This window comes from Dermacentor variabilis, chromosome 3 (assembly GCF_050947875.1).
Source record: "Dermacentor variabilis isolate Ectoservices chromosome 3, ASM5094787v1, whole genome shotgun sequence".
Classification (NCBI taxonomy): domain Eukaryota; kingdom Metazoa; phylum Arthropoda; class Arachnida; order Ixodida; family Ixodidae; genus Dermacentor; species Dermacentor variabilis.
The window spans coordinates 179,239,242-179,253,669 of record NC_134570.1 but is presented as its reverse complement, the minus strand read 5'-3'; the positions used below and the strand labels follow the sequence as shown (position 1 = coordinate 179,253,669).

The 14,428-nt window shown below is 41.9% G+C and overlaps 1 protein-coding gene across 2 annotated transcripts; it reads right to left on the bottom strand.

Moving 5' to 3' along the window:
* Positions 1 to 5,777: 5,777 nt before the first annotated feature.
* On the bottom strand, positions 5,778 to 12,613 carry LOC142576548 (uncharacterized). Of its 2 annotated transcripts, XM_075686714.1 has the most exons (6): positions 9,371 to 12,613; positions 8,617 to 8,973; positions 7,063 to 7,283; positions 6,834 to 6,993; positions 6,385 to 6,481; positions 5,778 to 6,014 (listed from the first exon to the last, which is right to left on the bottom strand). In XM_075686714.1, the coding sequence occupies exons 3-6, from the start codon at positions 7,279 to 7,281 to the stop codon at positions 5,987 to 5,989; spliced, it is 504 nt and encodes a 167-aa protein (XP_075542829.1). In that variant the 5' UTR covers positions 7,282 to 7,283; positions 8,617 to 8,973; positions 9,371 to 12,613; the 3' UTR covers positions 5,778 to 5,986. The 2 variants fall into 2 exon arrangements, with proteins under 2 accessions (XP_075542829.1, XP_075542828.1); XM_075686713.1 differs by lacking the exon at positions 8,617 to 8,973 and having other exon boundaries at positions 9,371 to 12,612.
* Between the last annotated feature and the right edge of the window lie 1,815 nt (positions 12,614 to 14,428).

Sequence of the window (14,428 nt, the reverse complement as noted above, 5' to 3'; positions counted from 1 at the left end):
CCCCTTCCTGTATTTTTGGGGTATGAGTGGCTTGAACCGTACTTACCGAAGGATATGTCGGCTTCTTTATGCTGCCATGCCTGAACCACAGTTCCTTCATCTAAAACGCGTGAATCGACAAAATTTGGGGCTTGGGTATCGCAAGCTATGTAGTGTTAAAGAGCTCTACTGGTTTTGCAATGCATATATGCGCCTTGTCTGTCCATAAATTTTGCGTAAAAAGAATGCCTGTGAACTGAATACCCGAAGTTGTATATGATGCTTCACCGAACATTTACCATTTCCTTAGTACTCAGCTACGAGTGATACTGCATTTTACATGGAAGAAAAATCTTGGCATTTGGCGTCATGTTAACCATGTTAAAAAGACACTGCCCAGCGAAGCTGTCATGATTCTTATTAGTTTGGTGAGTTGTTCTAGTCAAATATGGCCACTTTATAAATGTGTAAAAATAGAAATAGGCGTGCATTTCGTATGACCCATTTGCTGCTACTTTCGCCACTCTCTGAAACAAGACCCCATAAAACGAATTGCTCATGGCTGCTAACACGACGGCGCATTATGTAGAGTTAATTCACTAACAACCATAGTAGCAATTACTTGAAAGAAAAGTTTCGTGGTTAAGATCGAGAGCTAATCAATTGCAAACGATGAAATGTTTCATGGTGGCCCTCAGTAGCCTTTATCAACAATGTGGCACACCCCTCGCACAACGGAAGCAACCACTGTCGCTATGGCAAAGCACGCATTGTTCGCGAAACCTATCAGTTCACTACAACTTCGAAACCATCAAATAGCGCCAATTGTAATGCCTAAAGCATACTCGAGGTACTAAAGTGCAGCTTAGGCTGCCTAGAAAAGCAAAAGTCAAGCACCTTCCACCTCACCATGTCTCGATTGAGTGTTGTTTAATTGGAGAACTATTCGCTTCACCAGTACGTAAAAGAAAACCTTGCCATCACAAACCTTACATGTCTCACTTGAGTTTTGACCCTGCACTGGGGAATTAAGTTATCTTCAATATGTCCCATATTACTAATCAATGACGCTTCAGCTTCTTTCTAGCTGCAGCCACTTGGTCCAAAAAGTATATCTCACTAAAAAATTTGGACTGAGCAGCCTGTGTCAGTTTGCCAAACAGATTCGTCATGTATATTCCTCAAGCAACAAACACCAGTAAATTGCTCAAGTGAGTTGAACATGCACCATGGAGAAGGGAATATATACATTGGTGCATTCCCTTTCGTATTCTGCAAACAGCTGTAACGTTCAATTAATTGGCTTTACTTCAAAAACTGCCCTTAAAATAAATGTGTGAAGAACTGCCTAATTTTCAGAAGCAGTTAAAGACGCAACCCTATTGGAAAAACACACATGATGGGCATAGCGGAATCCAGCATCCATCATAACAGTGGATTAATGTAGTGGGCAGCATGCTGGGTGGATGGTGGGCAGTGGGCATGATGGGTGGATGGTGGACAGCGGGCATGCTGGGTGGATGGTGGGCAGCGGGCATGATGGGTGAATGGTGGGCAGCGGGCATGATGGGTGGATGGTGGGTGTGGAGGGTAGATGGTGGGCGGTGGCAAGGATCTGGCAAATCATCTCTTAAACCGACGCGAACGGCACACTTTAGGCAGAGAAAACATTATGCCTGCTCGCGTCTGGACAGTATCGCATTTGAGCGTTGGGCTTGCACCACTAAATATGAGCTGCATAATTTCTGAACTATATACTTGCGCCCTGCTGTAAACTGGTTCAGTGGTTGAGGTGAATCGAACTGACCTATAATGTTGATGTTTGCCATGTATGATTTCAGAGCCAAGAAACATGAAAAGCAGCTTGCCCATGGAGAAAAAAAAAACTTGCAAGTTAGGTCAAACATGTATAATAGGCCTAACAGGCACTATAACACCATGCTTGCAATAAGTGGTGTAACACCGTTGCTTATATATAATCCATTTTTATTGCATATCAGCATGCTTTGGAGCTTTGCGCACCCTCTTGCCCTGCCGTGCTGCTTCGGTAAAGAAAGTACGCAAGTACCTCCTCACAGCATTGACGCGATGCTCCCTAGGTGGCTGTGGTGCAGGGTGGAGGTCAATGTATTTTGCCAGGCAGTCTGAAAAATATTGCAGAAGTGAAGGACATGGATTGAGGACATTTCAGTTAAGGATAGCCTGCATATATACCGTATTTACTCGCCTAATGGTCGCACTTTTCTTGTCAGAAAAATTGACGCAAAGTCAGGGCTGTGATCATTACGCGTGTGAAATTTCCCGCGAAAAGAAAAATTTTTTTCCTCCCGCGTTTGCAATAAGTGGTGTGACACCGTTGCTTATATATAATCCATTTTTATTGCATATCAGCATGCTTTGGAGCTTTGCGCACCCTCTTGCCCTGCCGTGCTGCTTCGGTAAAGAAAGTACGCAAGTACTTCCTCACAGCATTGACGCGATGCTCCCTAGGTGGCTGTGGTGCAGGGTGGAGGTCAATGTATTTTGCCAGGCAGTCTGAAAAATATTGCAGAAGTGAAGGACATGGATTGAGGACATTTCAGTGAAGGATAGGCTGCATATATACCGTATTTACTCGCCTAATGGTCGCACTTTTCTTGTCAGAAAAATTGACGCAAAGTCAGGGCTGTGATCATTACGCGGGTGAAATTTCCCGCGAAAAGAAAATTTTTTTTTCCTCCCGCGTTTGCTGCGGGACACCAAAACAAAAATGGCGGCCGGTGGAGCAAGCCGAACGCGCTGAACGCGATATTTTTTTCTTCTCGTTAGTGCATTAGGTGTATTGAAACAGTTTTTCCTGTATTAATGAATAATATCGTTAATATTGGCAAGTTTGCGGCAATAACATAGCCATGTCCACTTTGGGGGGACAGAAGCAGATGGGCGCGCTTAGCTGCCAGTGACATAAAAACACAGGGCCGGCATCCTGCAGAAACTGCGGCATCTGTCTTCACTACTATCCTAATACGGCACGTTTCCGCTAAGGGTGGGTGAATGTCTTAGCTGTGTTACAAGCGTCGGCGTATGAACAGGGTAGACTTTTAACGTATCACTGCAAACGTGGCTACTATCGTTGCCACTCGCGATTTGTTGCATGCCCACGAGTGCAAATGAGAAGAATTGAAAGGCGCCTTTTTTGTTGTTGACCACAACCATTATAAAGCCTACACATAATAAAGGCAAGTTTGGTTGCAGCTTTTTTTTAGTTATGGAAGTGCAGAAAGTGATGAAAGTAATAAAATGAGGCATCTACTTATGAATGTTTGGTGCGTGCAGACCGCTTGGTTTGTCTTGAAGAGTCGTTCGCAGAGCATTCGACAGATGGTAAATGCGATCAACATTAGCTACACTTGGCACACAACATATCGCTGCGGCAAGTTCGGGGTGCGATCATTACACGGGAAATAAAAAAAAACGAATTTTGACGACAAAATTCAGGGGTACGATCATTGCGCGAGTAAATACGGTATCCCTAGTAGCACGCTTTGTTGCCTCAGTGTGGCCACAACGTTAGCTTCTAACATTGCCTTAACGTGGCTAGCGTCCTCTTTTTGCAACGTTAACGCAACATACATAAGACAACGTTGAGACAATATTGCTCCAATGTTACATCAACTTTCAGTCAATGTTAAAGCAACTTCTGGAGACAATATAAATGCAACATTGCTACAACTTTTTATTTGCACACATGCAACGTTCCCACGACAATGTCACTGCAATATTGCCGCAATGCTGTCATAACATTTCAGAAACTTTGAGACCGCATTCTAAATCACTGAAATATTTCAGCTATCAATGGTTGCTGGTCAATAAAATAATCTCGTGAAAGGCTAAACAGTCTGCAATGGTATCCTCATACCACAACGGTTACGGCAGTTTAAGGTCGCAAGAATGAGCAACTGACCATTACTCCTTGCTACACAGTGATGCGGTGCTGTGCTATAGAATACAAATACTTACAAGGCTGCACAGCACAACACATTGTTTTTCCATACTTTTCAGACCGCTTACTCTAAACAAGTTCTTTATGTAATATTCATCAGCTCTCTACTAGTGCTCTTGATCATCTAGATGCTACAAGCTGCCGTAACCTGAAGATACCACTGCACGTGGTTATTCTGACAATTAGAATGATTTGTATATATGGGTGCACATCACAAGTAGCCATCATTTGTTTCTGATAACGCTATTTTATTTGTCAAGAACTGAATCAACTACACTAGCATCAAGCTTCAGACTGCTGTATAACTGCACTTTAGCTTGGCATACAGCTAGTTTCACAAATATAACTTAGAAAAAGGAAGCAGACATATAATACACTTAATATTACATGAACACATTAGCACAGCTTGAAAAATGTGCCATGTGAGCTTACATTTCACTAATATGATTTATATTATTTAATTACTTTATAAATATGATTATATTATTTAATTACTTTACAAAGAAACTTGCAACAATCTACAAAACAGCACACATGCAGCCTATTTTGGCTACTCAGGAACAAAAACCATAGCTAATGTTTTGAACAGTTACTAGGCGCATTATCATAGCATGAAAACACACACACCTCTGAACTTGCATGTTGCAAATATCAAACACTTCAGTAAACTATTTACACAACAAGAATAGCATACCTTGAAAATATGCAGTACCTAGACTTTGTATTTCACAATATAAGGAATTCATTACGTGCAGAAACTTGCAAAAAATATACAAAGTAGGAGTGCAACCTAGTTGGCCATTCAGAAACAAGCAGGGGTATTATGAACAATACAGTTAATTGTTGGGCTAGTTAACATCCTAAATTTAAGTTTATAGTTTTCCAGCACTACGGCATACACAACACATGAGCCGCCACGGTGGTTCAGTGGTTATGGTGCTCGGCTGCTGGCCCGTAAGATGCGGGCTCTAACCTGGCTGAGGCGGTCACGTTTCGATGGAGGCAAAATGCTAGAGGCCCGCAAATGCAATCTGCACACAAGAAATCTAAAGAATGAAGGCAGGTTCCAAATTTGTCGAGCACTGCAGTGACTGCACACAGATTTTCAAGTGTGAAAATCATTAGCAGAAGCAGACCACAAACCACATGTGAAGTGACAGAGGCGCATTATATTAAAAATGCTGGTTCACAATATGTGAGCAATACTTCAGTTGCATTATATAACATAGAAATAGTGTTTCTTTAACGTTTTTTTTGTGATAAAGTTGTGATATGTTCCTTTTTCCTTGTACGGTGTGCGCCTGCGCTGGACTGAGGGCATTTAAGTAGTGTCTGCATCATTAAATAACCAGTTGTCAGTGAGCGCCATGTTTTATCCTTCTTCCCAACTTAAGTAAAACGGCGAGATAAGCGAATTTGTACATACTTGAAGAAAACAGTGCAGCAACAGGGACAAGACAGAAGACTGTACAGGTGCTGACTAGCAACTGAAGGTTTATTGAAAAGGAAAACATAAAATATACTCCCTTTACAACCTAGAGCACGCATGGTCTACACCAACAACTCTGATAAGCTGTCAACTTCAGTCATGGTGGTCAGCTACAACAGGTAACAGTCATGAACGAGGACGGATGGGGTGATTACGCATGTGTTGCGGACCCCATCCGTCCTCGTTCATCACTGCGAACTGTTGTAGCTGACCACCAAAACTGAAGCTGACAGCTTATCAGAGTTGTTGGTGTAGACCATGCGTGCTCTAGGTTGTAAAGGGAGTATATTTTATGTTTTCCTTTTCAATAAACCTTCAGTTGCTAGTCAGCACCTGTACAGTCTTCTGTCTTGTCCCTGTTGCTGCACTGTTTTCTTCCAAGTCTCCTTCATCCCTTGTTTGGCCATGTGCCGTTGCACTGGAAAACTACAAATTTAAAGTACTGTCAACATTTGCCTCAAAAATTCAGCACATCTAGAAACTTCTTGTCCCCTTGTCCCCTGGTGGCCTCCAGCTGCTCATGATGATGGTCTGATTCATGACATCAAAGGCGAAGCTGCATCCCTGCAAAAAAATAAATAAATATGTAAAGAACCAAAAATTTTCTATCATAAGCATCTTGGTGGACACACTTCCAATAGCAAAACCTCTAACAACAAAAAGTGCAACATTAAGTGCAGGTTGCTGACACTGCTCAAAAATATGGATCAAGGATGAGGAAAAGTAAAATAACATATATACTTGCACTAAGATATCTTCCAAATTAACAAAACACTTCCTATTTTGTCTGCCCCCAACTTAAAACCAGAGGTTATTTAAACTCCAGTAATGCATGCAATAAAATGCACATATTTATTAGGAAATATTTAGTGTTGGCGCCTCTAAATTGCTGATCTATAACTGCCAATCATTAAAGTACTGAACTGTCTCTTACCGTTTCTTCTGTCTTGATGGTGCATAACGGAGCCATTCGGCAATCGAAAGATGTATTTGTGACTCCGTGGCCTGTGCGAAATTGCTTTTCAGCGTTTCTGAAAAACAAATGAAAAAAAAAAGAGAATGAATCATCAAAGACAAGGCTACATTGGTTGGCTTGGAGAAGAGGGTTAAAGTAAGATAAGAGAAAGCCTCATGGCTTGTGCTGAACAACGGCCTCATCACCCTTCGCTATAATAGGCAAAGCAGAAAACCAGCAGGGTGATGGCATGCCAGGAAAAGCCCATGCTATCAGTATAAAAAAATATACTGCTTATGTTCCTTACACAGGAAATGCATTCAGTGCTTCAAGCCTATGCATTGTTAACTGACAGCTAAAAATCATGGCATGCTGAAATGCGAATGTGCGTATGCATGCTACACATGAGAGATATATAAATATAGCACCTGTGAGGACTTGGAGCAGGTATAGCCCAATAAATGGCCTTTTTCCTTTTCTCCCAGTCAGAGAAAAGTCCTGGGCCAACGTGTCACACATGCATCTCCGCATAATTTTGCGTACAGAATCTTGCACTGATGTGCCACCGATTCGCGATAAATGGGCCATCTAGAAAAAAAAAAGACATCCACATAAAATTTCATGCATGTGTACTTGCAGAGCAAAAATTTAACTTACGAGGTCTGTCCTGTTTTTTTCATCATGAAGCTGCCACTCCAATTCTTCCAGCCTCTGATGAGTTGCCAGGGGAAGCAGTTCAAGAATGGCACTGCTGACAGGTTGTGCACACGGTTGTTTATTTTCTGTGATGGCTTGCTCTATCCTTTGGATGGATTTTTCCAGGCCATCTACCTGAGCTCTTATTCCCTTCACCTCCTTGAGCAACTTTCCAAGCATGGCTAAAACAAAGAAGAGAAAAGTAACTTGACCAAGCTAAAACATTTCACTGTAATGGTTTTAATCTTATGTAAGCAGTAACCTAAGTATGTCTTCATTCTTTCTACAAGCAAAGCAATCCACCTAAGAAATAGTAGTAACAGTTAAATAAAGGATTCCTGCCATTTCTTTCTTTAACCAATAATCTGCAAAGGGCCTAACTTAAGTTGCATGAATAACACTTTGCATTTCCAATACAAGAACACCATGCAGAAACATGCACACGTAACTTCACAGGATCCTTAACACAGCCAGAGTACTCGTGCTGCAATGAAAGGTATAAGAAATGCAGATATAAAACAAATTATTCAACAGTCAGACTTAAAAATGGTGAATTAAACATATGCAAATATTCTACTGTTAACATAAGTGCGTTTTCCCAAAAAGTATTGACTAAATTTAGGGGATCTACAATAACAGTGAACATATTTGCTTGTAAACGCACTGAAATAAATTAAAGACCTATTGCACTTTGAAGACTTACTATTTACATTCCACTCCCACTTTTGCTATAGCTCCACATGGAGCTGTAGAATATTTAAGTAAATGAATAAAATTAAATAAGATTAACTTATGGCAATGACCAATATGTGATCATGTGGCTGCTACAACTGAACAGACCAACTTTTCCATGCTAAATTGTAACACCATGGTTGGATGCAACCTAAGTGCAGTGAAGCTCCGCCCACATTTGGGACCCCCACACCGAATTCCACTGCAAAAAAATGTAGTCAACTGATAAAGCTTTTGTGACCTAAACAAGAAGCTAATCACCAGACGAAATGATAAGACCAAGAATTTTGATGCTCATGCTTGCTTGATAAATTAAAACACTAAAAGCTGCTCTCATTTACTGTACTGATTGGCCAGCAGAGTAATATAGAGAATGTGAACCATGGCCCAGTGTTACCAACTTCTTTTTAAAATTGTATCCTACTACGGTAAAGCTCACAAATGCGGCAGGCACCTGCATATGACACCAACAGATGCATCACCAAAATTAAACACATTCAGTAAGGCAATGTTAGAGCAACACTGTCTATAAAGTGCCTAATGTAGAAACATTCGCATGATCATGCAACCTGCACCTTCCCTGTATGGCGGCCAGAAATAAAGGTTTGCTGTCGTCTATCTATACGCTCCACTTATGAAATAATCAACTATAGCCCTTCTATAACCTTTACAGAATTAAAAAGCACCTGACCAGACTGTACATAAAGTTGGACAAATTCTTGCGACCTGCAACTCATGTCGCAAGCATAATAAATGATTCCAAAGGCTGACAGCAGCCCCTACCATTTTGGTCAAGCTTCCTTTTTTCAGCAAAAGAATCGCCATCATCTAAAGCCACTTCCCGGCTAGGTGGGGCCTTTTGTATCTGGGGATCCTGTGAAGCAAGTGACTGGGGCTTGAACCGTGAAAATTTCACAATTTTTGGCGGTGGTGGTCGTGAAACAAACTTCGCAGTTTGTTGCGAAGAATTAAAGCACTGTCCTCGTAGAGGAACAGGAAAGTCGATGCTCTCTTCATCTGAAGACTCCAGGCGCGCTGGTGGCCGCCTCTTCCGCCTTTGCTGAATTGTTTCAACATCTGAGGCCAAATCTGATGTGAATTCTGCTTGCTGCTCTTTTTGTCTAGCACTTTCATAGCTGCCTAAAAAGAATGAATGTAATATTTATTGCCCAAAAAGAAATGAAATGCAAAGCACTAGTTTTAAAAAGACAAACAAAAAAATTTATAGAACTGTTGAACACTGAGTGGTGAAAGAAATAACAGCATAATATAAAAATGACATGTCCAAATTAATATGTTTAGTATATTCATCTACTCAAAATTTGCCACCTTCACTAGTTTCAATACAAAAGCAACCAGTTCTGGTACTAAGAGTAAACAAATTGTAGATACCTTAATTATAAGGTTCAACGAAGATAACTTTCAAGCTCAAAGTTTAGCTAACAATACTGCCAAAAATTTACCGATCTTACTGATAGTACACGAACTTAAGCTACCAACTTGAACATGTTTTTAGAAACTTGGGCAAGAAGCTTACCACATGTCCACAACACTCGACATCTGTAGCTAGTCCAGTCGCTTGATGGTGGTTGTTGCTCTTTGATGGCAGTAGTTATCTTTGCGGTGCTCTTAAATGGTGGCCACCTAACTGTGTTTTCTGAAATCCACGAAGTGGGCACGACGGAAACTTCATCTTCATCTTCAAAAAGAACGATGCTGTATGTCTTCCCCCCTGAAATTATAAAACAAAGAAAACTGAATTAATGCGATGGAATCCTAGCCACGGTGGGTGCAGTTTGATGAAGGTGAAATGTGAAAAACATGTATGTGGCGAGTGATGTCAGTGCAGATTAAAGAACCACTGGTGGTTAAAATTTATCAGCAGCCCTCCACTATATGCCTCTCGCCCGCCTTTAAACTCACGTCATTGTGAATCAATTCATGTGCCTTATCTACCCTGATAGGCAAGTTTTATATTTTACGAAATCAACCAGTGATCCCCGAAAATATTGCCTTTCCTATTATTCAGCAATGCAACTGCTACACTTGTACTGCAGGTAATGATATGGTGGAATGAGAGGTTTAACATTTCGAAGCTGCACATGGATTTTTTAGAACACAAAAGCGGAAGGCTGCCAATTAATTTTTGACCACTCAGTGTTCTTTATAACATGCACTGACATCACACACATTTTCACTCCATCAAAATGTAGCCACTGTGGCAAGGATTCAATCTCATGACCTTGAGAAGAGCAGGTCCAATGAAATGAACAGTTTAAATTAGCAAGTATACCAGCACAGGCTATACTTGTCTCATTTAGTCCATTCATTTCAGTGGACCAAACCATGGCATGTGTGCAATAGAGGAAATACTGCATAATTATCTCCTCCGCTTGGCAAGCACATGCATTTATTTCTAATTTCATCAACAGGCCACACAGAAAGATCTTGTGAAAGGTCTTTAGCAGCAAAAACCAGGAGCTCTGAAGACGGCAATGGTTGCGAATACAAGTCAGCCAAAGTTGTGAAATAGTGCCCACAGATGCTGGCCCCCGACACCGATTGCAACATATTAGTTACTAATACAATGTGACCTTCTTTAAGCTGGACACAATTATCCAGCCTGCCAAGCTTTAGCACAGTTCCTTCAAACTCTAGCAAAGAGTACTGTCTGCCTTGAAACCCTGGTGGCACAGGTCCATTAGAGTGCTCTCCTGACAGTCTTGGGTATGAATTGAGAGAACCTGTGGAAACATTACTAAGAAAGCGTTTCTCACTGAGGCGCTTGATAACCTGCTGAAGAGCTCGAGCCTTCGTCCTTACTAGGGTCTTAAGTTTATAAAGGAAGTTTTCAAAAACGAAGGCTGAAAAGTCATCAAGAGGGCCAAATCTTCTGGCATCGTCAGCTAGATGCAACAATGAGTGCACGTTATAGACATAGATCCCCTTTCCATATAGGGAGCCAGCCTCAGCTACAAACTCTTGAAGAAGGTGCTCCGCCAAGTCCACGTTGTGCACTGCGTAATCTGGGCATGCAAGGATAGCAATAGCAGCACTAAGCTTCATAAAATGGTCGTAAAACTTTCTTTCCAAATTTCCTTGGAGGACAAGTGGTCCATAGTACAGTAGAAAGTTCCTAAACTCAACCGCTTTCCACTGCTCCAAAAATTGCAGTGATCGTGGCCTGCGCTTCATGTCACTTGGAACATACAAGTTAAAACTAGCAAGCATCGTGGATACATGAAGCTTTGACTGTGATGACATTTTTGAAGCTGATGGCTTTTTAGAAGCCCAATAACAAATGAGTAGTTTCTTCATTACTCCCAAACAAACCAGGTGCATATAGTCTAGTGGGAACTGTGTGACCATCCCAACACCAAAACACTGCAGCGGAGACTCGCTATGGTGGTGATGTTCTTGGGCAAAGCTCCTGAAATCTTCATCAGTGCGCAAGGGACTGTCATGGGAATCAAAAATGATTTTCCTGTCAAGTGCAGAGTATGCACCCTTTTGAGTGCACCTTTCACATCCAAAATAGGCTGTATGGCCCTTAATGCATTTGATGTAAGCCCTTGCTGGGGCATCACACACAAATGCATGGATTTTCACAGCATAGACCTTGCCATTGTACATAAGGCCCTCCTCAAGCAGCTTCCTTATTTCGGAGACAAAATCACTTAAGTACAAGGTCACATCTCCAGGCTTGCTGTCACCCTCATAGAGAGCAGCAACAAATGGAGAGGAGTGTGAACTTTCCTTTACAAGCACGAGAATCGGCCAGAATTGCTTTCTCGAGCTGCGGGAGAGCGGAAGGCCGTCTACGTTCACAATGAGTGACAATGTCCGACAATCTGCAGGAACATGTGCAACATGTTCTTCCAAAGAACGAGAAATTCCAAAATAGTGGTAACGACCACCGGTCATCACTGCCAGATCAGTATGCCTCTGCGTCTTTAGCAATGTTCTAGCATCCGAGGGTAACTCTGGATGGTATGGCTTGAGCACTTTAAGCAGGGAATTCAGGTGTGAAGCAGGCAATTTACTATTAATAGCCCATACACGCAAGTCGTACTCTAGACACTGAGTAGCGGCACCAGACTCAGGTGTCATCCTATCTTCACACTCCACCAACTCGTCATCGTCAGAAATCCGCGACAAGTCTGACGTTGCACTTCCTATGTCAGAGATGCCGCTAGAGGTGCCAAAATCTGACAAGTTGGAACTGCGGCTTTCATCTGCGTCCTCGCCTGGCACTGATAAAGAGGATAAAACGACATTATGCGACAAAAAGGCGTATTGATCCTGCTCTGCTCCTGATGCGCACAATCTGCTGTCACGACCATTATCAACAACGGCCAAACAATTTTCTAGTTCGCCGTGAACAGCCTCTGCTATTCTTCGGCGTCGTTGCCGAATGGACACTTCACTTAGTGAACGCTTCACTCTCTTCATGATGCAACGAATGTAGCACTTAAAACCATCACGAAGGGCATGGCTAAATTTGTGCCAACCAACACGTGTTACAGCACAACAATGAGTAGAAATCACTTACCACTGAGGTCATCCTCGGAGCAAGCCTGCGCCATTTCAGTTGAATTGCAGAGAAGCTACAAGAAAAAAAGCACAGGCACGGCGACTGCAAAAAAAACTATGCTAGAACAACAAAAAACGCGGACTTTGACACGACTGCCGCTGAGTGGCACGTTTTTAGATGAGCGCGCGTCGCAGGGCTGGCTGTCGCATGGAAGAAGGCATGGAAGAAGGAAATGGGCTCTCGGCTGTACCGCGATTTGGATTTGTGATGATCTCCATGGCCATTACACTGCGGAGCGTCAGTGAAACCAGAACTCAATTTTTTCGGCAGTTTTTATTTAGACCGCCTGCTTAATAAAAAAACAGATATTTCAGCTGTTTAGAAATATTTTCGATACAGGTATATATTTTTACATCAGTGTGACATAGTTAAGTACACTTGCACTGCTCGCCAGCTGTATGCACACCACATGCAAGCTTGCGCTCGAAGCAAAAAAAAAAAAAAATTAATGTAGTAATGGTGAGGAGAAGTGATCTAGCTGGTACCGGCTTTTCTATTTGGGCTTCAGAAATAGCCCGAGAGGGCAGACAATTAGCCTATAGCATGAATGTTATAGCAATGTCATCGTAGGTGGTTCAACATTTATTCATCATTTGACAATATTGCTGCAATGTGAAAAAGACCACTTTAGAGCAACGTTATCAGCATGTTGCTTGGTAACATTGCAGCAACATTATCTAATGTTGAAGAATGTTAGCGCAACATAATACAACATTGGCAATGTTGTTGCAACGTTGCAGTAACATACTGTGCTACTAGGGTATGCTGCTTCTTTTGCACAATATGTCTACCTGCGCACAAAAGGTTGCCGAAGAAAAGTGCAGCTATCATATTCTGTGTAATGCTAGGCAATTTGAACTATAGTAGCTTGCTTTTATAGTTTATACCACTAGTCTCCAACTCATCTTTGGCCACGCACTGCATCCAGCCCACATAGCTTCTCTAGGCGTGCACGGCACTGTTTTCTCGTCTTTTTCTTTAGACTGTACTGCGGAGGAAATTTTGAGACTAATGTTACTATAAAAAAATGTGCACATTAAATCCAAGCAAATAGTGTATAATTAATTGTAAACTGTTTTCACTTCTTAAAATGTCCACAGGCAAGCCTTAAATGGGGTATTTGGAGGAAGATATATGTTCAATGCATTCACTGTGCCTTAAGTAACACCCAAGACAAACACAGCAGCTATTGAACAACTCTTCGGGGGGTTACAGCATGCATGATTATGATTACCTAAGTTTGCATTATCTAGCGAAGGCCAACTTCAGATAGAAATAATGCATTTGAGCCAATGGAAATGTATGAGTGCCAGCTGAAGCTTTCAGAACAGGATCGAATTAACCGGACTAGTTAACGGAAATACACCATATCATTATCATTCCAATGGGCAGCCAGCCAATGTTGCAACCCTATTTAAGTTTATATAGTAGTTCCACTGAGGTGAGTTTTCTATCACTGGAGTCAAGTGTATACATTTTGGTTCTACAGACTTATTTGGGTAGACCAATTGGTTAACTGATGAGAATTAACATAAGAAAAATAGCTGAGCTACAAGAAATGCTGTAGTGGAGGGCTCCCGATTTTTATGACCACATTGGGTTCTTCAGGAATTCCTGAAGAACCCAATGTTCTTGAATTCCTCCCATATTGGAAGCGAGTGGGAGTCAAGCTTGTAGCCTTCATGGTCAGCAGCATAACACCATAGCCACTGCAGGGGAATATGTGTAATATTGTGAAGAAATGTCTGCTGTAGTATATACTTGCTCTTTACCATCTCCACCTTCTCTGGTGTGGCCAGCAGCTTTGTTGAGTCCGTGGCCATGCTGCGGCACGCCTGGCCTGTAAGGCTGCGTGTGGCAGCCTCAGAAGGTAGCCAAAAGTGTTTGGCCAGCTCCAAACAGCACTTGGCATCCGATATGTTCTTCGTGACAAACAGCCATTTGTCTAATGGCATGAAGGTGTTTTCACCAACTTTTACCTGCATAAAGATAGTGATGAAA